The sequence below is a fragment of the Hemicordylus capensis genome, chromosome 5 (assembly GCF_027244095.1).
Source record: "Hemicordylus capensis ecotype Gifberg chromosome 5, rHemCap1.1.pri, whole genome shotgun sequence".
Lineage (NCBI taxonomy): Eukaryota > Metazoa > Chordata > Lepidosauria > Squamata > Cordylidae > Hemicordylus > Hemicordylus capensis.
Window position 1 is genome coordinate 238555408 of NC_069661.1, and position 27938 is coordinate 238583345.

Consider the following 27938-nt stretch of genomic DNA (forward strand, 5'->3'; position numbering starts at 1 on the left):
AAAAACGCCTAATGGCGCTTAAACACTAACATTTATTGTGCTACAAGTTTTCATGGACTGGAGCCCATTTCGTCTGAAGTAGGAACGTTTATAATACAACAGATCTGCTAGGTTTAATGCGTTCCTAGTTTCCATAGAATACAATTCTGCAACCCGGGGCATTGTGGTCGCTGTAGTTCCATCTCCTTTTCCTGATGGACGGAGCTCGCTGGCCTGTTCAAAACTACATCGCCCAGAATGCAAACGCTCCCGCTTTGCGCGGTTTGTAAATAGTTGAGGCACACCTATGTGCACAGCAAACGCATGAGTTCTGTTTCCCGGAAGACCAATGGGCGGCGGTGAGAGCAGCTGGTCTTGTGGTAGCAAGCATGACTTGTCCCCATAGCTAAGCCGGGTCTGCCTTGGTTGTATATGAATGGGAGACTTGGATGTGTGAGCACTGCAAGATATTCCCCTCAGGGGATGAAGAAGAGCAGAAGGTTCCAAGTTCCCTCCCTGGTTTCTCCAAGATAGGGCTGAGAGAGATTCCTGCCTGCAACTTTGGAGAAGCTGCTGCCAGTCTGTGAAGACAATACTGAGCTAGATAGACCAATGGTCTGACTCAGTATATGGCAGTTTCCTACGTCCTTATGACATACAAATTTGCCCTTAGGGGCGTGAAGCTGGGATTGCTTTGCTCTGTTCTTTGCAGACTTGTTGGCAAGTGAACAGCATGAATGCCTTTTTTCATCACTGACAGCCTTCCCCATAGAGCTGTTATTGGAAGGTAAGTGGGGTGGGAGGATAGGATAGCTAAGAGGGTGGGTAAAATATGATGGCTGTTAAACCACATCTTAGCTTTCTGAGAAATTAAAACACATACCTATGCAAGTAAAGGTATGCTCAGGAAACCACTGCTATCTGTTGCTACAGCCTAAGATGTTGACTGAATAAAGATGAGTTAGCAGTCCCGATTCTTTGGGGAAAGGTGCCCCCGCATCAAGAACATAACAGCCTTGCTGGATCAGGCCCAAGGCCCGTTTAGTCCAGCATCCTGTTCCTGTTTCACACAGTGGCCCACCAGATGCTAACGAGCCCCTGGTGGTGCAGTGGTAAAACTGCCGCCCTGTAACCAGAAGGTTACAAGTTCAATCCTGACGAGGGGCTCAAGGTTGACTCAGCCGTCCATCCCTTCCATCCTTCCAAGGTCGGTAAAATGAGTACCCAGAATGTTGGGGGGCAATATGCTAAATCATTGTAAACCGCTTAGAGAGATTCCAGCTATAGAGCGGTATATAAATGTAAGTGCTATTGCTATTGCTGGAAGCCTACAGGCAGGAGTTGAGGGCATGCTCTCTCTCTCCTTAACTGCTCTGTTGTTTCTATGTGAAACACAGGTCACCATCACAACTAATACTCTATAATATGAATAAGCTACAAATCCAATAGCGTTTTTTTAAACCAGCTCTTCTCCTTTCTTCTCACAATTAGAACTCCTTTCCAAAATGCAACCTGCATATATACCTTAAGTTCATTTTTGAACCAGCTGCCTATAGTTGGACTTCTTTCATCTTGCTTCTCTTCTCATTTTAACTAAGCTCAAGCTCTGGTATGGTCCAGTGGAGACAAAATAAAATTTGATGTGGGAGGCCTTGATGATAGGTAGTTTCATATTGCCCTGAGATACCATTTCCTTGCCTTCAGGCACAGGCCCTCCTCACTGCCCCCTAAGGACAGGGCCTTTTCAGTTGTGACCCCCTTGGCTATGCCCCCTGGAAGAACTTTGCTGGGCTCCTGCTCTTAGGATTCTTTAAAAGTCTTTGAAGACTATCTTTTTTTGTGTTTTTATTTGTTTGCATCTGCTGGGTTTTAAACTTGATGTTAATTTGGTTTCATTTTTTTTAGCTGTTTTTTAGCCCAATTTATATTGCTAAGCTGACTATTTTTATTTTTAAAACTATAATCTACTGTTTTGTGAGCTGCCCCAAACAGCAGCGTGTTGGAGGAGTGCAATATAAATATTTTAAATAAATAAATGAAATGTTGGGACAAGGCTGGTCAGTAGACTCATTTGAAAAAGATTTAAGGATTGTTACAGACATTGAAGTTTGGGGTAAAATGTTTCATATTTACACTTTAAAATGGAACACAGCAAAAACCTGTTTAGACATTTTTTTTTAATTCACGATATGCTATGTAGCCAGGATTGACTACAGCCCCATGTGCATTCACATGGGGGCAACACAGGTTTGCCATCACATGCATCATGTCTGAAGTAACTATGTTTTTATTCCAACAGTGACCTAGTGTGCATACATTCTGTTAGACAGCACTCACCATACTTCTGTTAGACAGCACTCACCATACTCACCATATTTACTCTGTTGAAAGTAAGCCTAAGTATGGGTAAATGAAATAATCTCGTATCTTTCTCCAGTTTATTCCAGCCTCCAGCACAGCAATGTTTTAAATAAATTTCCTCCCTTTCCTCTGTAGTCTTAACAATGCTGACTTTAGTTTGTGAGCTCCTTGGGGCAGGGACCTATATCTTAATTCTTTGTAAAGCACCATGCACATAGAGGACACTACTTCAATAACATATTAGTAATAATAACTTCTACCAGATTCTCAATTAAATAACTTCTCAGACATTCAGCCTCAGTGGGGTTTTTTTTAACTACCAGAAGAGGTCACCTTTGTACTACAGCAAAACAACAAGTGTACTGATACTGATGTGAAACTCTGCAAATACTCCTAGTGGAAATCAAAAAAAGAAGAAAAGGCAGAAAGTACCAATTCCATAACCAATTTCTATTTACTTCCCATGTTAATTTAATATAGCCTTTTGATAACATCTTAAGTTGTATTTCTGAGAAGTGGAAAAGCAAACTAGCTACAGGACCTAAATCTTAGAGGCATCCTCACCCCCACGCCAATTTAAAACATTACTTGCTAACTGGCATTCATGTTTTAAATTCATTCATTTTTTAAAATTGGATATCTGTTTAAATGGATATGGGGTTTTTTCTTTCCAAAACAGGAAGCTGTTTATAAGAAATGTTGCTTGCTGACAGTTTTTTCAAAGCAAAACATAAACTAGGAATACAATCCAGGCCCATTTAAATCCCACCAATTTTAGGTATTTAAGCCGGATGTTGAACTACAAATGGTCAAAGCCATTGTGGCTGGGGATAATGGGAATTATCCATCAATATCTGGGGACCCACATCAATAGTAGTCCATCAATATCTGGGGACCCACATTTGTGAACCCAATTTAACCACGTGTTTAACTTTACCACTGAAATCAACAGAACTTCAAAATGCTTGACTTTGGCTGGATCATGCCCTGAGTTTTCATTTTCACTGTAGACAGATACCATGATTTTTAAAATTATAAAAAAAGTCTAAGCAGAATAACCTCTTATCTAAAGTCTTGCCATCTCCAATCTGTACATTACAAATCAAGGGTAAACATCTATACACATTAATGGAAAAGCTTGATCCTTAAACTAAAAGAGGAAAGGGGGGAGGTACACCAGTTTAGTTCTATTTGTCATTTGATGCCAGATCTTTTTGGACACATAGATGGTCACACAATTTACTAGTTTTATTTGCCGGGGTGGGTGGGTGCGGGGGGAGATAAGCTTTTAACAGTACCATGATCATCACAACTTCAGGTCTTAAAACTAGAGGAGACTGCATGATTAGGACCATCACAAGAGTTGGTAACCCCATCAAGTTGCCCCATTTTCAATGTTGTTAGAGAAACATTCAATTTGGCACATACTGTCTTGAGCGTTTACTGCCCATGGATCACATCAATAAAAAGAAATGGAATTGGCATGGGGTAGCTCTCCTCTAAGGCACCTAAATGCTGAGCTGAAATGGTTCCTTTGATGTCTGGAGAAGCAGGAGAGGGGGAGGATGCTCACACTCTACTGGCAGGGTCAGGCTGATTTCATTCCCATTACTCCACATGACTAATGTGGAGTTCAGCCTTCTCGGTAATGGAGGTCGGGGCCATTGAGAGAAGAAGCATCATTCTCTGCAGAGTGATTGCATTTGGAGGAGCTCACACAAATCATGGGCATTCTGTACCTGATCACAGAACAGCCTCCCCATAATGCTGGGGAAAGGAGATTGTATTTATTTATTTTCAAAAATAAGCTGACCCAATGAGGCAAAGTATTGTTCTCTTGACTATTTTCAGGAGATGCAGTCAGGTGACCACTCTGTAGAGTGACTTAATACCAATATGGCTGAAAAAAATCCTGCAGGTATATCTGGCAATATAACTCTCAACCCTACTAAGCTCTTAACATTAGGGATTGGCAGGGATAAAAGTAGCTTGAGGTGACAGGAATAGTGAGGAGCATAAAACATTATTGAAAAAAGTCTGAAGGAAACAACACTGTTCATACCACTCTGGTGCAGCTGCCTGTTCTGCATGGTTGGATTCTCATGCTGTGTTAATAATGTCTCTAGCTGCGAACCACATGAGTTCGATGGATAATGTGGTTACTTCTCATGCCATTGTTAAGGACCAACCACAATGGAGAGGCGTGGAAGGAGTTGAACATGTAATCCAACCAATCCACTTAGTTTCCAGCTACAGATGCTAAAATTATAGCCTGAGAGCCTGACTACACAGAAGCAGCATCTAATGGTTCATATGAACTGGCCTTTTGCAGAGGGCCATTTTTGACTCTCCAGGTTTACTTAACAGTGGCTGACATCCTGACTAACACAACATGGATGAGCCAGGAGGTCACATCCATGCTGTGGAAAGCATCCCCACTACTAGAGAGTGCAAATGGGGGCGAGTGATTTTTGCTGATTTCCCCTGCCTTTGGAAGAGCCTTCCAAAAATATATCTTGGAGAGTGGCACAGCCTTCAGGGACATATTTTTTGAAGGCACAGAGCACTTCTGAAGGAAAGGGAAATCGGCAAAAATCACTCATCCCCACTTGCACGCTCTAGGAGTGGAGACACTTTCCATAGCATGGTCTGCTGCTTGGGAAGCCTCTAATTGCATTAAGAGCAGCCTCCTGCTATATCCTCTCTTAGTCAGGCTGTCAGCCAGTGTGTGTTCTACAGTGCTTTAAAGACTAAGGACACCTGTTCTACTCAAGAATGTTCCGAAATCCTTGGCAGGCATGAAATAATGCATCAGTTTTCATGATCCCAATAGGATGACACAGAAAGAGGAGTCAGTGCTTTCTGCTCAATTTCCTCTCTCGTGTTTCAGTTGCCACACAAACCCTCAATTCAACAAGAGAAAACAGCACACATAAGCAGCTGCTTGTCACCTTAAGTGGCACAGTGAGGAAATGCTTGACTAACAAGCAGAAGGTTACTGGTTCGAATCCCCACTGGTACTGTATCGGGCAGCAGCAATATAGGAAGATATTTTAAAGCATCATCTCATACTGCGTGGGAGGAGGCAATGGTAAACCCCTCTTGTATTCTACCAAAGGAAAACCACAGGGCTCTATGGGCACCAGGAGTTGAAATCGACTTGACAGCATACTTTACTTTAAGCAGCTGCTTGCATGTGTTGCCAATGTGGATATGCACCTGGATGTATGCTCCATCCACATCACAATGCTCAGCTGAACTGGCTGGATGTGTCTTTTGATACAGATGGGAAAGCGGATTCACTTCCAGGGCCATCAGTTGTTCTGTGTGACTAATTGCCCACAATTAGGGCTGGACTGGCGCCACTAGCTTAGTGCAACATGCAGTTTCAGAAGGGCTGGCATAGCCTTCGTATAACCATTCACTCATTACCAGACAAGACCAGAAGAGGAGCTTCCATTCATATTAATACTCGGTGACAAAGTTCATTCTTGTGAACTCTTGGCAATTTATTTATTTATATTGTTAAATGTATATACCGCCTTTCATTAAAACCATCCCAAGGCGGTTTACAGCAAAATTTAAAAACAAGATTATTAAAAAGACACAATTAAAATATTATGCTAAAAATATAAAACAAATCTGATTAAAAATTTAACACACAAGCATAAAAACAGTACAAAATACAAAGAGCAGCAGCAGAGCAATCATAAAAGCCTGGGCAAAAAGCCAGGATTTAACATGCTTTCTAAAAGCTGTGATGGGGACCAAGGAGCGAATAGCCACTGGGAGAGCATTCCAGAGTCTGGGAGCAGCAACAGAGAAGGCCCTGTCCTGCGTGCACAACAACCGAGCCTCCCTCATTGTCAGCACTCAGAGCAGAGGCCCCTCAGATGACCTCGTCAAGTGGGCAGCAATCCTTGGGAGCAGGCGGTCCCTCAGGTATCCCGGGCCCAAACTGTTAAAGGCTTTAAAGGTTAAAACCAGCACCTTGAATTGGACCTGGAAACAAACTGGTAGCAATCAAGCCACTGAAAAGCAGAAAGGGGCATGTCCTAGGCTGCCCCTCCCACTTTTTAAATTTCTCTTGCAATGTCTGAATGGCAAAAAAAAAAAAAAACCTTCAAACACCCAGCCCTCCCACTTGGTAGGACTCAACAGGCCTGACAGTGTTGTTCCCATTGCAACAGGATTCTGTTTAAGACCTTATTACATCAGGGTTTCCCAATCTTGAGTCCCCAGATGTTGTGGACTACAACATCCCTCATCCCCGGCCACAACAGCTGATTGTGGCTGGGTATGATGGGAGCTGAACAACATCTGGAAAGCCAGGCTTAGGGACTGCTGTGTTGAGTCACAATCCCCACTCAGGTAACTGGTTTCCTCGGATATGGTGGAGAGCTTGAAGGAAGTAAAAGCCGGCTTTTGAAAGCAGTCTGGCTGTTTTGGTTTTAGTCTGCAACTTTTCCAGGCTTTCCCCCTGGGGAAAATGTGTATTGTTTTAAAACAGTACACGTTTTGGGCCCCTCTAACTCTGCTTCTCTTTTGCTCCCTTTAAATCAGCTTGCTCCTTAGTCATAATGTGCAAGTAACTTCTGAAATTTACACAGACACAAAATGTGGTGATGACTACTAGCTTGGATGGCTTAAAAAAACAATTAAGGCAAGTTCATGGGAGACAGGTCATAGAATCAATGGCTATTAACCATGGCAGCTAAATGGAACCTTCATGTTTAGAGGAAGTGTAACTGTGATTATTAAAAAATGCTGGGGAAGAATAACAGGGAAAAGGTCAGGGACGGTTCAAGATATTTTGCTTCCTATGGCAATCTGTAGGCAGGTGCTTAGCATTCTCAGACCATCCTGCTGGGGCACATAAGCACATTCAGACTATGCCACTAAGGCAGACAGTGGTATGGGATATTCCTAGATCATATTGGTGGGGAGGTGGCATAGAGGGGCCCCAGTGGGGTGAGATCAAAATGAACAGCATGCCAAAGTGGAGTGAGAAATGTTGGTGGCAGCATCCAGGCCCATGAGGTGGCACCCATGGTGAGGGGCAGTTGCTAACCCCCTCCCCGCCGCAGCTTTCCTCACACCTGGGGTAACTGCCCCACTCTGCCTCATGGAAGGGCTGCCCTTAGGAAGGCCTGCATCTTTATGCCTCTTGGTGAGCTGCTCAGAGGCATCTGCCTAGCTTCTGCCTTAACCCCTGCTAAAGAGCAAAGAGGCACCTTTTAAAGTGGTGATTCTCTTCTTTTTAGCAAGGGGAGAGTAACTGTCCATATCCAACCCCAGCACGGCATCTCTCCAGTGGCTCTTGCTGGTTTTCACCTTATGAGTCCTTTGAGGATAGGGAACCATCTTATTTATTTATTCATTCATTTTCCTATGTAAACTGCTTTGGGTACTTTTGTTGCAAAGTAGTATATACATATTTGTAGTAGAATGTTGGACTCAGTGGACATGATCTGATCTATTAGGGCTTTTCTTATCTTCAACAGAAAGTGTGGATAGCTATTTTCTTGAATGCTTGCAGTGACACATTTTGGTTATTTCTTGCCTTAAGAGGGTTTGAGATTATATTAGGTCATACACTTAAACAGCACTTCAGGACCAGATCTAAAACAAAAAGTATCTCCAGTTCACCTGGTCTAATCCACTATATTTTCAGCCTAATTCCCGGCTCTGTCTACCAGTTCCATGTCCATTCCTTACTGGTACTGAAGTTGTGTCATCTTACCTTATGGTCTAATTCACTCTCCCCATCCATGCTATTTTGACAGGTGAAATCAATCATCCTCCCTCCTACCCTCCATGACTAATTTGCATACCACATTTTGATTGGCTGTAAGAAAATGATTTTTAAAAGGGGATTATTTGTGTAATAATCACTGGGCATTACAGATATCACAATGACTAATACATAGTGCTGTTTCCTGGGGAGGGGGAATAGTTTCAGTGCTATTTCATTGTCAGTTTGCAGACAAACACCACAAACATGAATTTGTAATATCTTTATTACTTCAAAGAGATTGAGTTTTCATTAGCAAAGTTTGAAGATTATATCCATTTCAGTATAGTGTGCTTAAGATTTTAGCTAATAAGTGTATTCACAGTGACATATGCAAAAGGCCACGCAGGCAGAGCAGCAGTTCTCCCAGCACACCTGAGAACTGTCCACCAGGAAGATATCTCCAAACAGGGCCTCCTGAGCCCATCCCAGCTAGCGATTTAAACCAAGGCATTTTCAGTCCTACAATCAGGCTGGAAACCAGAATGAAAAGATCTACACAATCTGTTTCAATCAAGAAAATTTGAGGCTGGTTCAGCACCACATATACAAATATGTAGCCCCCCAAAAGATGTGAAACACAGCAGTTGTTTAGATTGGTGTTTCACAACCTTTTTCATCCCAAGGCACACTTCTGTTAATCCTACCACCACCACAGTAATGCTTTCTGTGTGGCAGCAAAGCTGCTGCATGATACGAATTTATTTTCTCTTCCTTCCTCTTCCAGCCCATCAACATGCATTGCTGCTGGCACAAACTTATTTATTTTATATTTATATACCACCTTTCATCCTAAGATCCCAGGGCAGATAAAAACCAATTCAATGAAAACAAACACAAAACTAATGCGGTTAACAGTTTAAAAAGTCACCCTCAGGGAGCAAGACAGCTCCAAAACCAGAGGATTTGGACTGTCCACTTTTGGAGCTGACTCACCCTTATGCAGCATGAGGGATGCATCTTTCCTGGTGCATTATGGGTCAAGTCAGCATGGTGCACTGACCAGTGTCCTGTGGCACGCTAGTGTGGTGTGGTGGCATACTGGCTGGGAAATGCTGTTTTAGATCAGTTGGGTCAAGTGATGGCTTTTTAAAGGCCAAACCACACATTAATTGGAAGGCATGTTTCCAACTGGAAATGCCTCTTCTCAAAAACAGCCTTGGCAGGGCAGTCCTAGTTGAGATAACAGCATACAGAGAGGAGAAAGGTTAACTTTTTTCCCCTTGTGCCATTTTCCCATTAAAATCATCCACCCCTTGAACCAATGATTTGTCTCGGAAGCAGCTATTTTCTCAAATAGCTGCTTTGGGATTGGGGGAGACTTCTAATAGTCTTCTATGGGGAAATGATGCAAGAGGAAAGTTTGCCTACTCTCCATACAACACCATGGTTCCAATTGGAATTACACTCTGACATGAGTACCTTTTAAGATACATTTGGTTGGAAGCACAGCTCTTTAGCTTGCATTGCCATGAATGAGTAGTTTGGATCCAAGCAGGAGTTCCCCCATGGCCTCCTTCAAAGCTGCAAGCAGCTTGCAGCCCAGTGGGCTCACACTCCCATGAAAGGGCCTCTCATGAGTGTGTATGCAAATTTAATCAAAACTTAATTTATTTAAATTGGGTGATATCTCTGGTATGTGGATTATTTTTAAAAAGAACATTCCATGTCTTGTGGGGAGGGGCACCGGTGTGTCTTATGCAAGCTGCTATGGCACATTTTATAAGGCAACATCACCACAGACATTGAATCATTGGGGCTAAGGTACCTAACCTGTGTTAAGTATCCTCAGGTGAAGAGAAAGAGGCAGGGCTGCAAACGCCAAGGGAGTTCAAGCACTTCTAGTTCCACCTTTAAGTAGTGCATTTTGAATTCAACCTTTTATCATTTGCAGTATAATTAAGAGGACACTTTGCTCATGTACTGAAGCATACAGAGGACAAGAGGACTGCTTTGCTGTTAGTAATGAGCCAAAGTACCTGATCGAAATACCAAGACCATAGTTCTGGGACAAGGCAAAGGATTCCTGCTATGCCGCTAACTACTACTTGCTGCAGGCTCAAGAGACAAGGGCCTCTTCCTTCTAACAGCTAGCTAGAAGAGTGTTGGAGATCAGAGAGATGAACTGGTTCCACTTTTCCTGCCAGATCTGCATTGCCTTGGCTTTCTCATCTGGCAGCATGGCACTGCATCTGTGTAAGAAGAAAGAGTCTAGGTCAGAGAAGGAAGGCTTAGGAAGAGTTGCTTATAAGGTTAAGAGACAGATACAGGCAGGAAACACTTCTTCCTCTTATGTTACACTGGATGTAGTGCAACACTGGATGTAGTGTACACCACAGAGCCAGCGTAGTGTAGTGGTTAGAGTGCTGGACTAGGACCAGGGAGACCTGAGTTCAAATCCCCATTCAGCCATGAGATTTGCTGGGTGACTCTGGGCCAGTCACTTCTCTCTCAGCCTAACCTACTTCACAAGGTTGTTGTGAGGAGAAACTCAAGTATGTAGTACACCGCTCTGGGCTCCTTGGAGGAAGAGCGGGATATAAATGTAAAAATAATAATAATTTAAAAATAATAATAATAATGTATATGTGCAGCCTAGGAAGTAAGCTCCGTTGAGTTCATGAGATTTACTACTAGGTAAGGATGCTTTTGAATGTAGCTACCCAGCTTGTTCTTGTGCATTATATTTACTCTAGCTCCAGGAAGAAGGGAGTAAAGAGCACACCATCCAGCCAACAAGGTGTATTGGTTAGAGCAGGGGTGTCAAACTGTGGCCCTCCAGCTGTTGTTGGCCTACAACTCCCATCATCCCTAGTCACCATGGCCAGTAGCCAGGGATGATGGGAGTTGTAGGCCAGCAACAGCTGGAGGGCCTCAGTTTGACACCCCTGGATTAGAGTATTCAGCTAGGATTTGGGAGACCCTTGCTCAAATCCCCATTCAGCCATGAAACTCATTGCGTGATCTTAAGCTGGTATCTCTCGCTCTCTCTCAGCCTAACCTACTTTACAGGGTTGCTGTAAGGAAAATGGAGATGGGGACCATATCCTGAGTTCCAAGGATAGGATAAAAATGAAAAGAAATGCCTATCGACAAGTGGAAGACGTCTCACCTAGCTCCTCCCTGCATTGATCCCAGAACATAAGAGCTTTGCAGACCCAGGTAACCATAGCCTTCAAACTGATGCCCAGGGTTGTAGACCTATCTGGTATATGCAATTATTTAGAGATAGTGCTTGGGGAGCAGACAGGACAATGGGGAGGGTTTTCTTTGATTGGCAGGGGAGAGAAAGTTGTAAGATAGGGAGGGATCGGCTACAGCATAGCAGTACCCCTTAAGGAGAGCAAAGGTACTGGAGATGGGGAGGACAGACATACACAATAATTAAAATTGCATTTGGAAATGTAAGCCAGTTTGAGGGCCTGATGGCTGAAAAGTGGGATCTAAATTTTAACAACATTCAGAAGTCAGTCGTACTTTCTTCAGTAGGACTTGCTTCTAAGGAATATGAATATGACACAACACTGGTCCACCTGTCCCTATATTATCTGCTGTTGACTGGCAAGGGCTCTGCAGGATAGGGGTCTTTCCATCATATGCTATCAGATCCTTTAACTGGAGATGCCAGGGATTGAACCTGGGGCCCTCTGTATGGAAAGCATGTGCTCTACCACAAGCTATGGCCCTTCACCTTTATTAACATTACACTACATACCGAAATATTCAGTACCCTGGAATTTTGGTGATAAACTAATCTATGGAGCTTAATAGCCTCAGACCAGTGTATCTGAAGGAATGTCTTCTCCCACATGAATTTGTCTACCCTTTAATAACATTTTTGGAAGGCGTTTTCTGGGTATCTCCATCTGCAGAGGTTTGGAGGGTAATGGCCAGAGACAAGGCCTTCTCTGTGGTGACATCCTGTTTAAGCAATACCACCACCCCCAGCCATCTGTGGGCACATGGCAGCATCATTGTTAGCTTCTAGGTGTCAGGGCAAAACAATTGTATCCTTCAGGGCATTCAAGGGATGACTGTGCTTTATTATATTAGTTATTTTTAAGGATTTGACTTATTAGTTTAGCTTAAATAATCCATGTTCGCATAGGAACATAAGAAGCTGTCTTATACAGAGTCAGACCATTGGTCTATCTAGCTCAGTATTGTCTACACAGACTGGCAGCCGCTTCTCCAAGGTTTCAGGCAGGAGTTTCTCTCAGCCCTATCTTGGAGATGCCAGGAAGGGAATTTGGAACCTTCTGCATGCAAGCATGCAGATGTTCTTCCCAGAGTAGCCCCATCCCCCAAGAGGAATATTTTATAGTGCTAACATGTTATCTCCCATTCAAATGCAAACCAGGGTAGACCCTGCTTAGCAAAGGGGACAATGCATGCTTGCTACCACAACACCAGCTCTCCTCCCATACTTGGGTTTTGTTGGAGTAGGGAATGAAGGGTCTATGAAAAGCTACTTATGTTCTAGGTACTAGGATTTCCAGGATATCTGGGACTATAGATTTTATATGCAGACCTTTAGCAGAAGTTTTTGCAGAATTTATTGTTGGCACTAGAATTCAAGCCAAAATTGCCTATAGCAAGACACATCAAGTTCTCCAGCAGCCACTCAATCCCTTAGGAGAGGAACTAACTCCTTTAACTTCCTCCCAAATCTTTCCCCCACACTGTCACCAGTGTTATTCCAAACTCTCACACAGCAAGGCAATTCAACTTTCACCTAGAATTCATACACACTGAATAACATTCAGATTAGCTTTGATGCTCACATAAATGCTGTTGTGCTAGTGTGAGAATGTAGTGCAGTCACTGCATGAATAAATTCACCTGTGTTTTAGACAAGTTTTTGCACTAGTGCAGCTTTTTACAAATGGGCATCCTCTTGTGCAACCTCCACACAAGCCCATATATGTGCAAATGGGAAACTCCTTATGCAACATGCATTCAGGTAGTTCTTCCACTGCTAGAGAGAATGCAGTTTTGAGAAGCACCACAATTGCAAAAAGTCCTTCCATTAGTGCCACTGTGGATGCTACTCATTCTGTGCATTTATTTAATTTCTTACCCTGATAAAATATGCATCCTTGCTTACAGAATGTGGTTTCCTTTGTTGCAAGTGTAGATGTGCCCTTGTAGAAATTGCATGTCTCCTAGAGCAGAATGGGCCATATACAGATTTGATTTCAAATCTAGACCTCCAGTCCATACTTTGTACTACCTCCAACCCAAGCAAGGAAGAAGAGAGTGGTTCATGTGGGTGAGAAATCCACCAGACTCCAAGCCCCATCACCACTGTTGCCAAGACTTTGGACCATATGTGCACACATGTATATGTCTCCCTGTTCATATATCAGTGCATAAGAGACAAAACACTTACTCTAGAGAGTTTAGTACCAGTTGTTTTAAAGTTCTCAGATCAGAGCTCATCCCTCCTATGCCCATAAACATCTCGTAGAAGTCATAGGATACACCTTTTGATCCAAACATTGATGGATCATCTGAGCTAACAACAATGCGGTGACCCTCTGACATCAGGATAGCAGCAGGATGGTTCCTCAGGTCTGATACCAACATTAGGACCTTGAAGAAGAAATGCATAACATAGATTAGTTACTGCCACTTTTAATAAAGTATTTATTCTGTTTTTAGTATTCCACACTCTAAGGAGTGTAGCATTTTGAATCCTTTGGAGAATATGGATTCCTGAGAAGTTTAGTTTTCTACTTTTGAAGAATGGGTTGTGAACTAAATATACAATCCAGACAAAGCATGGCAATTGTATGGCTCAGTCCTATACATGTTCACATAGTAGTAAATCATACCAAGTTAAATACAGCTTTCCCCACATGTTTGCATAGGCTGCAATAAAAATATTCTGAACTCTATGAAAACCCAAGTGCTGAACATGCAAAGCATTTCAAGAGAGATAAAATTAGCAACAGCACATTGCACAAAGACCAGTATAGAAATTTTAAAGAATCTTAACAATTTTTGAAAATTGTGTCATTTCTTTAGAGTTCAGAATTATTGGGCATGATCGAGTCACTAGATTTGAAATTCCATTGATCTCAATGGGAGAGATGTATAGCCTGATCTTATGCATGCTTAATGTTCCCAGGGTTGATAAAAATAGATTTAAAAAATAAAAAATGGATTTTTTAGAATTAAAATTGGGTTTTAATGTAATTCACGCACACACACAAACTTAGGTCAAATATCATCATGAATATTAATCTTCTCATTAATTCTATGAACATGTTAAAAGCAATATATGGGGATGAGTGACAACAGACCTGATCAATCCTGTTCTGCCAGACACACACACACACACACTCACACACAGTCAAGCCTTTGCTCCCCGCCTCCTCTCTCCACAAGTGCAATGACAAAGGTGGTCAATAAATGAACAGAGGATCTGGGGGGGGGGGTTGGAGTAAACCTGAGATAAGAGGAGTTATAAATGCAAGGGATTGGGTGGGGGGTAGAAAGTGAAAACAAAAGTGAAATAAAATTTCTGTGGGTAAAACAGGTATGTGTGCGAAATGCAAACAGTACAACAAAGAAATGTAAGGCCTGGTTGCCTGAATGAAACAGCATTATGAGAAGGCTATACCTACTATAGTGTGTACCTACCCTCTAAAAATGAAACCTGCATCTGTGTCTGAATATTTATTAAGGTTAAATTAGACAACAAGAATGTACTTTTACTAGAAAATGATTATTTAAATCATTATAACAGATTCTGTTAAGCAATTTAAATCATGATCATTATTACTACTAATAATAAAACTTTGTTAGCTGCCCCATAACAAATTGTTCTCTGGCTGGCTCAAAACAGGATTAAAACAATCATAACATTAAATCATTACAGACAAAAGATAAGAAAATACAAAACAACTTAAAAATCAGATCAAATCTGAAAACCAAAATTTATAAGGCCTGGTGAACAAAAAGTCTTTACATGGCATTGAAAAGGACAAAGTGACGAAGCCAGGCGAACCTCACTGGCAGGGGCGTATCTAGGGTAGGGCAGGCAGGGCATGTGCCCCGGGCGCCACTTGAAGGGGGCGCTATTTTCTAAAATAAAATTTAAAAATTGCTGCCAAAAACAAAATGGCCACTGTGCATGTTCAAATGGCCTCTGTGAGGCCCTAGGCCATGCCAGGACTCACAGAGGCCATATGAGCATGCACGGTGGCCATTTTGTTTTCAGAGGCCATTAAAAAAAAAAATTTAATGGCCACCGCACATGCTCAAATGGTCCCTGTGAGGCCCTAGAGACCAGCAGGGGGAGGGAGAACCATTGCAGACCCCCCCCCAGCCTTTAGGAAGCCCCATGAAGGGGCTACAGGTTAAAAAAATTTAATTTAATATAAGTCACTGTACACATATTTAGTTTGGCACTATGTACAGAGAATCAAGGCTTGTGAATACTGAGCTGAAGCTTATGAGCTAGGATTGTATTCATTTGCTCTTACTTTGCTTCTTGTGATAAGTGAGTTAAATGTGATGTCTTAATAATATGGCTATTAATGGTGAGTTTGTCTTTGAATCAGTGTGAAATCCTTAGTATTAAGGCCCACTGGGAGTTTCTTGCTCTCTTTCTCTCATTTTAACTGTCTTTCTGAAATACTAGAATATATTCCAAGCAGTGAGACAGTTCACTCTGCATATCCTTTAATATTTTCAGAGTATCTGGGAAAAGTCAAATTCTCCATTTATTTTTAAAACTGATGTAATAGCGATGCTACAATGCATAATAGAGAATTAGACAGACACTTCTGTTTAGTTTTCCAAGTATACCTCCACATAGTTTTGGGGTATTTCATGAGCCCCAGTATACTGAAATTTGTAGTTTTCCAGCATTTTTTGGTCTGGCTACATCCACTGCTAAATAGCTTTTGAAATATTAAAAGATTAATGAGCCTGACTTGTATTTTTTAGCTGTTATTTTGGTAAAGCTATCTGAAAGATGGGTGTCAGATGTTTGGAAAAGGGGCACAATTTAAGTGCTTGCCCTAGGCGCTATTTTCCCTAGATAAGCCTCTGCTCACTGGGAAGGCTATTCCATAAACGGGGTGCAACCACCAAAAAGGCCCTCTCCCTGGTAGCCATCCACCTTACCTTGTTTGATTTAACCGCCCTGAGCCATTTTGGAAGGGCAGTATACAACTCAAATCAAATCAAATCAACAAATAAATAAATTTGAATCAAATCAACCCTGTATGTTCCACTGAGTTTAGGGTGCCTTATTCCCAAGGAACATCACCTTAAGTGGCGCTGTGGGGAAATGCTTGACTAATAAACAGAAGGTTGCCGGTTCAAATCCCCATTGGTACTATATTGGGCAGTAGCGATAGAGGAAGATGCTAAAAAGCATCATCTCATACCGCTTGGGAGGAGACAATGATAAACCCCTCCTGTATTCTACCAAAGAAAACCACAGGGCTCTGTGGGCGCCAGGAGTCGAAATCGACTTGACAGCACACACTATCTTTGACTTTATTCCCAGGAAGAGCAAAACTACATGTTATATTGAATGCAAAGTATGGACCTGCATTTATATATATATATATATAGAGAGAGAGAGAGAGAGAGAGAGAGAGAGAGAGAGCAGCTGCAGGGTGGTGGTAGGGAATTAGGGCCATTGTGTGTCTGTGTGTATGTGCAGGGGGGAGATATTTAATGCTTTCCCACTGCACTGTGATCTCAAAGTCCTACTAGCCCCCGGAAGGAAGCTTCCATTAGTACCAAAGTACTAAAATCTCCAATGAAAATATTCCTCTTTTCCAGTTCTATCTGGAGATGCCAGGGATCGAACCTGGGGCCTTCTGCATGCAAGGCAGGTGCATGCAAAGCATGCAAAGTGGAACTACAGCCCTGTCCCTTTAAGTCAGGGGAGCTGTGCTGCCCCTGGTTCTCCAGGACTCTGCAAAATGGTAAGTAAAGAAACCAGGCTGCAACTATTGTGGCAATGCTGGTGTCAAAGCACTGATATTCTAATACAAGACCGGGAATATTTAAAGACACACACCCTTGGTCTAGCAAGAAAGAGGGGGAGAATGAGGGCATGAGAACCCCAACAGGGCTGGTGAATAAAGGATACAGCTGCCTGAATAACAGTACAGACAATCACGGCTTCAGCCCCTGCACCAACCACAACAGAAGCACCTGCCAGAGCACTGGGACTAGAACAGCGACTACTTCCCTTGCTTGAAGGCGCTCCTGTGTAACTGGGGATCCATCCCAGAAGAAATTAGGATGCTAGCAATACTAGTCCCCATCCATCTGCCTAGTCCACTTGCAGGCAGATGCTTTCCCTCCAAGTCACACCATTACACCACAAGGAGGGATTTGATATTGGGGGGCTCCTGCCAGACTAGGCTTATGCCTAGGCCTTGCCTAGAGAGGCACTACAAACATGCTTAATTCTCCTGTTGGATGTAGTGAGAAGGGAAAGTGCTTAACTTAGATTATGTTCTTGGCCTTGGAGAGCAAGGAAGTTTGAGTCTCAGCAACTGTCTGACAAAAGAGCTTGCAAGTAGAGGGGGATGTGTGTTGAGCACAGCAAGAAGAGATCTTGTATGAGGAAACTTTCATTCATTTAAATGTATGCCCCATCCTGTTACTACAAAGGTCTTCAAAGCAGCTCACAATGTTATCTAATATGTAATTGTAATTTTAAAATATTTTTAAATAATCACAAACGAGATTAATTTAATACTACAATCCAGGAACCAGTTGGCTCTCCCAAGGGGAAGATTTTTGCCAGTCTTCTGAAAGTTACCTGGGAAGTTGTCTGGCAAGCCTCTAGGGTGGGGAATTCCATAGCTCAGGTATCCCCGAACACAAGAGATCAACTCTGAACAAGAGCCTGACTCGACAAGCAGAGAATACACTGCAAAATTAAGTAACAGGGTTCCTTGCCCTAGATGTCCTTGGCTATACTGGTATGAAATCTGGATTTTTGTAGGTAGGGTGGATCCAACGATGCCTGCAGTTATCCTTGGATTGTAATTATCTATTTTTTGTTCCTCTATTTGCACAAATGCCACTTAACTTAGGTGTTCTGCTTCCTTGTCTCCTCCTCCTTATAGTATGATACAGTTCTGTGCCATGCAGGATATAGAACCTTACTGGATGCATACCATAATAATGAAGAGGAAGAGTCCTGGAACCCAAAACTACCAAGGAGCCATGCCCTCTGACCTGGAGTTCCTAATCCAAGATGTGTAAGACCTGACTGTGATGACATGTTAGTTAGATAGTAATTCTGTATATGTTTAGAGGCACTCTCATTATTACTGCTACTTACATTCAGGGTTGAGGGCCCTGGTTTTAAAAAAGCCAAGCAAGTTCAGAGTTGGACCTTCTTCAACTTGAGAAGTACCTGATTAGAAATAGGGGAGACTTCTATAGCAATATTCCTCTTCAGAGCCAAATTCCTAGCCACTGGATGCTTGGCAAGGGAAAATCCATGGCCAATCCGGCTAGTGTTGAATAGCAGAGCATCCAACACATCTTCATCTGCTGGGGTGCCCTGCCAGACTATGTGAGAAAGAGAATTGCTACATGTATTAAACAACAACTACTACTACCATGACCACCACCATGAACATTTATAGTAGAGATTTTTTAAAACAAAGTTCTTAACGTGGTTTACTTAGAAAAATAATAAATAAAATGGTTTCCTGTCCTAGAAGGACTCACAGTAAAAAAATATAAGACACCAGCAACAAGCACTGGAGGGATGATGGGCTGGTATTCGATAAGGACAGTTGCTCTCCCCCTGCTAACTATAAGAGAATCACCACCTTTTAAAGTGCATCTGCTCAGCTGGGATCACAACATATAACCACAACATGGTTGCTATGGTGGCCCCAAATATATACAAACTCACTCTCAGGTAAGTTATTCCCTAAGAATTAGTTCTGGGCCGTCTACAAGGCATTATACAAGACTCACTCCTAGTCAGATGAAGAGGAATGTTCACTAATTGGTTTTTTAAAAGTGATTTTTCTTCCCACCATACCTCAAATGCCGATAACACATCACAATACATCATAACTTTGTTTTATCAACATGAATATTGGATATATTGCACAAACAAAAAGTTGAGGAGGTGAATAGTTATGCCTCATAGAAGGGCTTGGTTTAGGTGACCCGTTTATCTCTGACAACTCTATAGCCAGATATAGTGACACAAAGCAAGGCATTGCACAATACTAGTGGCCCAAGATAGCAAATGGGTATGCTAATTAGGATCTACATTAATAACAACAACTTTGTTAGCTGCCCCATAACAAATTGTTCTCTGGGCAGCTCACAACAGAGGATTAAAGCATACAATAAAAACACATAAACAAAACAAATACAATACAAAACATTTTTTTAAATCAGTATTTAAAAGCCCAAGTGAATAGAAAGGTCTTCACCTGGCATCGAAAAAGGATAGACATTGCAAGACAGATGGAAATATACATCCCAATCCAAACTGTGTACTGGAGAAGGCAATTATATTGGACACCTCACATCCAGATCTGCACTGTAGCATGGATGAGTGTTCATATTGTACAGCTACACATGATCTGTGTATGTGGTTCCCAATCCAACATGGGAACCTGTGTGAAGAAGTTTGCTTCCTTGTCCTGCAAAGATTTCCTTAATTGGATCAGGGCATGTGATTGCAAAATATTTGAAGGGTTAATCCTGTGCATGTTTACTTAAACAAGTAAACAACATAATGTTCAGTTGGACTTATAGAAAAGTATGACTGAGCCTGCATTCCCTGGTTACTGCTTTCCCAGCAACACTGTATGACGTATTAATGCTTACCAGTTTCTCCTGCATGGAAGTAGTATGGCAATTCTTTTCCTAGAGATTGTGGAATAGTCAAGGCATCCTTTAGTTCCCAGAGAGAGTATCCTGCATCCTCCCAGCCAATCTGAGGAAGGGAAAATGCTCTGGAATTTATCTATATCATGATGAAGGATCTACTCTGGAATGCCAAGTGTATCTTATTAAAAATACTTTCAACCAGATATGCAGTTGATGGAATAAGGTGGGGATCACTTGTAGCCATAACTGAGAGGCAGGAGTTGCAAGCACAGATTTCCTCACAGCTTTGTTCCTTAAATGGGCAGGATCAAACAACAACAGCAGTTAAGCAACGCTGCAGTGTAAACCAACACCAAAGCCCAGGGGAACATTTATCATAAAGCCACCCTGAGCCAGTCACATCCTTTACTACAGCCACCTAATGGTGCAGTGGGGAAGTAACTTGCCTAGAGAGCAAGAGGTTGCTGGTTCGAATCCCTGCTGGTATGTTTCCATTGGGCAGCAACAATATAGGAAGGTGCTGAAAAGCATCGTCTCATACTGCGCAGGAGATGGCAATGGTAAACCCCTCCTGTATTCTACCAAAGACAACCACGGGGCTCTGTGGGTGCCAGGAGTCAACACCGACTCAACAGCAGAACTTTACTTTACAACAACTCACTTTGACAAACACAACCAGAATATTTTCAACAGGGCTTGCATAAGAAAGCTTTGTAGGTTATGCCCTTAATCACTTGCAGCATGATCTTACTATATTTTCCACCTGGATGTGCTTAGGGCTATAGCCTTGTTCTGTTGCACATTTGGCATGGTATACTCTTTGCTGCTAGTACATCACTATCTTACCTGGTTCATGTGGATTAATCCTTAGGAGACCAATATGGGGGCGGGGAGATCCTACCTTATGCCCTGGATGACCTTCAGATCCCTTCCAGCTCCTGAAGTCTCACTTTAGAAGCATCTGTAGGAATATTGCCAAGGAGCACCCACTGTATCCTACTTCAGATGCTACAGTAATTTGTCCGAGACTCAACCATACCTTCAAAGCCATAGTACATCCCAAGTAAGTATTATGGGACAGGATTATCAGCATATGGAGCTGCCCCTGCAGGATCAGACCATTCAGCCTAATATTGCCGACTCTGACTGGCAGTTGCTGTCCAAGTCTCAGACAAAGCTATTTCCCAGTGCCCTCATACAAAAGTCTTTGACTGGAGAAGAACATAGGACTGAACATAGGACCTTACATTAACATTAAAAGTATGCACTGCTCTGCCACTGAGCTACAGCCCCTCCCAAGCATACTATATAATCTTCTACTCCGAAGTCCTTCCAGCATAAAATACAAAACCATGCAAGAAATACAGGAATTACCAGATCAAATCCTGCCACAGTGTCCGGAAACTCAGTTCTGAGTGCCATGGCTGTATAGACAGCTTCTTTAATTTTGGAAATGTTCTGCTTTCTGAAAATTAGCAGAAAGAGAAGGGTACCAAGAGGGAAAACAGTCATAGCTTCCATATGGTAGTGTCAGCCTCAGGTGCTGGAGACCATGTGTAAACCCCGAATCAATCTCCAAGGACATAGCTCTTGTGCATAAAATTAATTAGCTAAGGGTACATATAGACATATATAAGTTTGGTAGTGAGTCCACTATGGAAGTGGACTCACTGCCTTCTGTGCACACTCTCCCTTGGGTTTAACTCATGTAACACTGATCTTCCCAGTTTGCAGCAGAAGCTGGATTTGCACAAGACTGATTAGCTGCCTCTTGTGCCAGTCAGCTACCCACCCATGCCTTTCTCAGAGTAAAACCAACAAACACCCAATTTTAATTAAAAAAAACACACCAACATTTAAGAGATTGAACAAGCAGTTGACCAGAAGAAGAAAAAAGTAGGAGTAACAATCTGCATTTGATTGTTTCTTTTGAGGAGTGAAAATGGGAGGAATCAGAATCCATGCACCAGCAGAAAATCTGCTCCTGCTCCCATTTGCAGGTAGGTTTGTGTGAGGGCTAAAAAGCTCCCATTAAATAAATTTACTTAGGAAACCATAATTTTTAGATCATTTCTGATGGAAAGAAAGCAAATGCCTTGTGCAGACATAGCAGTCATCCTTGTCATCAAATGATCCAATGGAGAGGGTATGGTAATTCTTTGTTAGGCTATCAAATGTAGACCGAATTCCAGTTTTATGTGCACAGTCTTATTTTAAAACCAGCCATAGAGATGAAAATTAGTGTTTGCATATTCATAGATTCTCCATCCATTTCTGCCATTGGTTGTATAGAACAGAGGCAGACATTCAGAGCAGAGTACCACATGCAGAACAAACAATGTTGCAATAGCACAAGAAGATACCTTAGCTAGGGATGTGCACGAACCACAGTTCAAACAGATTTTAGGAGCGGTGTGGGGGGACTTTAAGAAAGAGGAGAACAGGTCCTTGCCTGTTCTCTGCTGCCCATGGCAGCTTCCTGCTGGGGCAGCACACATCCCAAGAAGCCCCATATGGTGTCTGCACTATCCTTCTGAAGTGATGGGAACTGGGAAGGATTTGAGGGAGGACTAGACCTCACTCAGAGCAACTGCTGGGAGGGTGGGCCTTTCCTAATAAGGGGGAAAGCCTGAGGAAATCCAAACAGGAGAACCAATCTCGAGGACTGGGCAGGAAATACACTCACAGCCACCTACAGAAGAAGATAAACGCTTTTTTTTTTAGTTTGTTCTGTCCCAAGCATGCCCTGAGGAAACATCTTATATGGAAAGAGTGATTTGTCCCACGTTAAAATAAAGTGGATGGTGGCAGCCTACTTTGAATCCCTTACAGTCAAATATTCACTCCAGTGGAACCCCCCCACCCCCACTTTGGCTGTTAGGAGCTATGACACCCTTAGGAGCCAAGTTGTCATATATGGGAAAGTGGTGGTCTCTCCCTTACTAATTGTTCAGTTGTCTTCTTTATTAAACTGTTAAAACAAAGTATTTGGCTCAGAATTTGACTACACCAGGAGTAGGCAACCTTGGTTTTCCAGCAGCCTTGGCTTTCTAGGACTACGCTTCACTCAGAGCAACCGTTGGGAGGGTGGGCCTTTCTAATAAGGGGGAAAGCCTCGGAAACTACAACTCCCATAAACTGTGGCTAGGAATGATGGGAGTTGTAGTTCAACAACAGCTGGGGAGCCAAGGTAGCCTACCCTTGGACTACACAGTTAACTATTGGACTCCACAGCAGAAAATATAATTTTAACCACTGGTGTGGATAGAGGTGTAATGCTCAAGGGGTTAACTGTTGCTGTTCTAGTGAGTCCTCCAGTATCAAATGCGATTGGCTCAGAATAAATGAGCTATTCTTCCCATTTGGATATAGCCAAGCTTATATCTTAATCTGAGCCAATCCAAACAGTAATCAGGAGCACAACAGGGTCTGATCCCTTCCCTAGCCCTCCACTCCTATAAGCCTGCCCTTTACTCACAACATTCCTTTCCTCCTCTACAACCTGTCCACCTAAAGAGCCGTCTATTCTAATGCATGCCTTGTATTTGAGGTGAGCATTATGAACCCTGAAATTTGTATTTCTGAACCAGGAAATAGTCTCAGCATCATCTCTAGATGCTAATATTGGTATCATGACCAGGAATTATTATTTAATTGAGTTTACTGGTGGGTTTTTAGTAACAAAACAATGGTTTTGTTTATCTATTGTAATTATTTCCCCTCCTCTCTCTTGTTATGATAAACAGATTTCAACAACCTTTGATTGAGTTAAGTTAATATGTATGGGCTTGTCTCCTTTTGCAAAGTCACTTATACATCCTTTACCTGTGTTCTGAGTATATAATCTTTGTGCCAATAAAATCAGGGTGGTCTTTGACAAATTGCCGAGTCACATCTCGATAAGTGGCTACAGACCAGGACTTGTTATGTTCAGTTCCATCCAGCTCATATACCTGTGGGCAGAACAAGAACAAAGCTAGAGGATGCTTTACCATAAGACAGAAAAGGATAACAAGCATAACCCACAAGACATGTCTCCTGTGCAAACCCTACTGAAATGAATGGGTCTTGTGCAAGAATACAAACATCCCACTTCAATTTAAGCATATGTAGGAAACATTCCTGATGTTCTCTTGTATTGGACCTTTTTAAACAGATGCACAAAAGGAAAAATGAAGTTCTAAATTGATTCAAGCATAGGATAGGTAGTACGTAAGTGTTTAAAATAAATAAATGAATAAGGTAAGATTAATCTTCAAAGATGGGCATAATGGTAATATATTAACCGGGGCAGCCCTTTCACAAGGTAAGGTGAAGTGGTTGCCTCAGGCAGTGGATTATAGAGGTGGCAAGATGTCTCCCACAGCTGCCACCAGAACAGCTCTTCAAGACCAATCTGATCCTTTTACAACTTCTCATTCTCAATGCAAAGCTTGCAAGAAGCACAAGGAGAGAAGGCCACTGACAACTTTCTCTCCTCACTGTGCCCTATGCCATTTCCAGAACTTGCAAGGGTTGTTTATTATAGGGAGCTGGCCCCCACCAGCAGGCGAGGGACAACAAGGCAGCATTTGGTGCCTCACATCAGGTGCTGCAGTACCTTGGTGTGTGTGTGTGTGTGTGTGTGTGTATTTAAAAAGATAAAAATGTGTGGGAGTGTTAGCTCAGAAATGTGTTCACAAACCAGGATATCAAACCAGAATCAGCTCCAGGTTTGTGAATAAACTAAAGTAAACTTTCCCTCCAGCTTTGTTACAAAGCACAAACCGGACATTCTGATCTCCTCACGTTGTGCACAGAGGACAGAAGGTGAGGTGAGGTGTGTATGAACCCAAGGGTTGCCACAGCTCATGTAACAACAAAAAACTCTCATTACATTTGGGCTTTACTATTGCCTGCCTCTTCCTCTATCAGTCCACATGCCAGTTACAGGTAGGTAATCAAGTCTTGCTTTATATGCCCTTTTTGCAACAAGCAAGACACAGGGTTTTCACTGCAGTGCCCCTTAGGCTTTGGGATTCCTTGCTTTTAGACTTATAGAGGAGACCATAACTGGAGCCCACCCATAAGAGTTGCAAGTTTAACTCTCCATCACGGTCCTATGCATTTCTGAAGAACAGGGAGTCTGTTTAGACATAAGGTTTAACTACTTATTAACCACCTTAAGTGGTACAGCAGGGAAATGCTTGACTAAGAAGCAGAAGGTTGCTGGTTCAAATCCCTGCTGGTACTATATCGGGCAGCAGCGATATAGGAAGATGCTGAAAGGCATGATCTCATACTACGTGAGAGGAGGCAACGGTAAACCCCTCCTGTATTCTACCAAAGAAAACCACAGGGCTCTGTGGGCACCAGGAGTCGAAACTGACTTGGCGGCACACTTTACCTTTACTTTACTTCTTATTAACATAAATTCTATCTGATCAAGGCTTCAGAAGATCATATGGGAAGATGCTAGTGCCACAGTTATTAGTTTCTGGAACAACTTTTGCCATTTTTAGTCCCCATTATAATTGGTCCCCATTATAATTTATTCCCTGGAGTACAAGAGGCTGGTGCATGCACACATCATCAGAAAGGGTGGAGCTCCCACCAAAACACCTCAAGGAGATAGAAGCCTGGAGAATCTCCGATGTGGTCTCTGCACAGGCACAAAGGCCATTCATGTAAAGCACAGAGACCACATCAAACAACAAGAAAGTTTCTCAACTCCTGGCTTTTACAAAATAGCTCCTAGGATGAGAAGGGGAGCCCTGTGAAGCCATTATTTAAAATAAGAATAGATAAATTAAAATTTAAAAAGCATTACCGGTGGAAGTCTAGCTCTTATCTCAGCGTACTGAATATTATCTTCATAGAGCTCCAACAGTGCCCGATAGAAATAGGCCTTGAACACAGGTGCATACAAGATAAGGCCAGAAGTAGCAGTGAAGGCATTTTCAAATTTACTCCAAATAAACGGCTGAGATGGGTAGGCCGCCTCTGGGGCATCTGTTACCAGTGTCAAGTTCCTCACCAAACTGGGCAGGGAGGAAGGGAAAAGAAAGTTGCAATTTGACAATGTCTAAAAGACTCAGGCCTCTGGGGCCTGAAGAGAGAGAACACCAAAGTACTTCTTACTGACTACAACCTCAAGAGCAAAAGACCAACCATGTTTGTATAGGAATTTCTTTATTCCTCCAACTTGCTCACATCTTTTATTAGAAACAAATGTGCAAGAATTCAGTGGAATCCACTCCCTAACGTGCGCTTAAGATTGCAGGCTAAACTGTTTGATTTCATATATGAAAGATGTATGGCTGGCATCCACCTTATCCCTAGGCCTAGTTTTGGTTCTTCTTGCTGCCCGGTTTGGCTTCCCTTATATGGGGCAGTGTTGTCACAGCCACCAGGGGGAAGCAAGACCCGGAACACCTGAGGAGAGGGGCTGTAGGATAGGAAACTCTGCCCCAGCTCCTCATTAATTAGGAAAGGTATAAAGCCCTCAAGCTGTTCAGTCTCAAGGGGCATTTGGAAGCACCTCAGGAGGATTATTCTCCCTAGCCTTACCAGAGACTTCCCAGTACTCCAAGATTAGGCCCCAATCCACACTGGAGAATGTGCGTCTGCCACACAAAAGCAGCTGGGGGGTCCACCGCCACAGCAAGAAGCTGTGGTGAGCAGTGGAGGAGCAGGTATGGACCTGTTCTCCTCCCTTTTAAAAGGTGCCTGGGCTGGGCTGCAAATCAGTTATCAAATCACGATTTGTGCACATCCCTACTGGAAACATCTAAGGGTCAACCCTGTCCTCTGGAATCTCTGAAAAACTGTAGCAAAGCAGCCCAGCCCTTGTTGACTTAGCCTGCTCAATTATATGGGTCAAGACGGTGATAAAAGTAGAAGACTATAAGTCGCCCCAAGGTACTGAAGTGCCTGAGGTGAGACGCCAAATCCTGCCTTGCCCACAAGCCTGCTGAGAGCCAGCTCCCTTTCAAAACCAACCTTTGCAAGCTTGGAAAATTATGTGGGGAACGGAACAAGGAGAGTGGCCTCTTCTCTCCTCCTGCTTCTTGCAAGCTGTGCAAGGAGTGTGAGGAGAGGTACTTCTTGCAAAGCTTGGCAAGTGGCAGATCAATCCCAAAGAGCTGCTCTGAATCTTGTTACCCTGCTGGCCCAATCATCTGTTGCCTGAGGAGACTGCCGCACCTCTCCTCATGAAAGAACTGTCCCTGGAGTAAGTGAATTTATATATTTTCCAATTCAGATAAACAATTCTGTAATTTTGCATGTTTTCTTATTTGCTTTATTGGACAGGACATGAAGAACTAAAATGTATTGCCCTACTGTAAAATTTTGTTTCCCCCCCCCCCGCGTATTTTTTAATGGCATTTTACTAAACAACAAAACAATGACATCAAAAATTGAAGGCTAACTTTTGCCTACATGAATACTTTTGCCATTGCCATACACTGTTCAGGAGAGGATGAGGAGGAAAAGAACAGAAGATTCATCCGAGGACACTGTCTAACCTTATTCAGGGATACAGCATAAGACAAGTTCCCCAAAATATACATACATTGGTACACAGAAACACCAGAAGCAGACATTAACCTGAAAAATATCTGTCCACAGGCCCGACAGCAGTGGTCAAGATGGTCAGGCTCTTGTTGGGACCCATTGACCTGCAGGGGTCTCACCTCTATTACTACTATTATTTATATACTGTTTTTCAACCAAAAAAGTTCTCAAAGTGGTTTACATAGAAAAAGAATAATGATGGTTCCCTGTCCCCAAAGGGCTCACAGACACCTGATTGAAACCTGAACAGCACAGTACTCAGCATTTTGCTCCTCTTCCCATGTGATTTACCTGGTGTCACTTCCTTTCTACCATTTTCATTCTCCTTTACAAAAGAGGAAGCCTGCCTTACTAACATCAGACTTGGCAGCAGAGCACAGCACTAACAGCTGTT

General features: G+C 42.6%; 2 protein-coding genes and 1 long non-coding RNA gene across 9 annotated transcripts in view; 1 reads left to right on the top strand and 2 right to left on the bottom strand.

The window, feature by feature from the left end:
- The window catches only part of HDHD5 (haloacid dehalogenase like hydrolase domain containing 5), a 29355-nt gene extending 21215 nt beyond the window's left edge, over nt 1-8140 (bottom strand). The window contains exon 1 of the mRNA XM_053255467.1: nt 8084-8140. Within this exon, the coding sequence (XP_053111442.1) occupies nt 8084-8140 (57 nt within the window). The remainder of the gene's footprint in view (nt 1-8083) is intronic.
- LOC128327142 (uncharacterized) lies at nt 207-18559 on the top strand. Its single transcript, XR_008308496.1, has 4 exons — nt 207-766; nt 11130-11296; nt 16943-17088; nt 18247-18559. It is a non-coding gene; the product is annotated as an uncharacterized LOC128327142 (long non-coding RNA).
- The window catches only part of ADA2 (adenosine deaminase 2), a 73075-nt gene continuing 53449 nt past the window's right edge, over nt 8313-27938 (bottom strand). For 3 of the 7 annotated variants that reach the window (XM_053255462.1, XM_053255460.1, XM_053255461.1), the window contains 7 exons: nt 25797-26007; nt 23813-23940; nt 21362-21452; nt 19985-20093; nt 18540-18697; nt 13527-13729; nt 9125-10326 (listed from right to left, as the gene is read on the bottom strand). In XM_053255462.1, the coding sequence (XP_053111437.1) occupies nt 10218-10326; nt 13527-13729; nt 18540-18697; nt 19985-20093; nt 21362-21452; nt 23813-23940; nt 25797-26007 (1009 nt within the window). In that variant the 3' untranslated portion in view covers nt 9125-10217. Of the gene's footprint in view, nt 10327-13526; nt 13730-18539; nt 18698-19984; nt 20094-21361; nt 21453-23812; nt 23941-25796; nt 26008-27938 lie in introns of all 7 variants that reach the window. The other 4 variants (XM_053255459.1, XM_053255463.1, XM_053255464.1 and 1 more) reach the window with 3 other exon arrangements.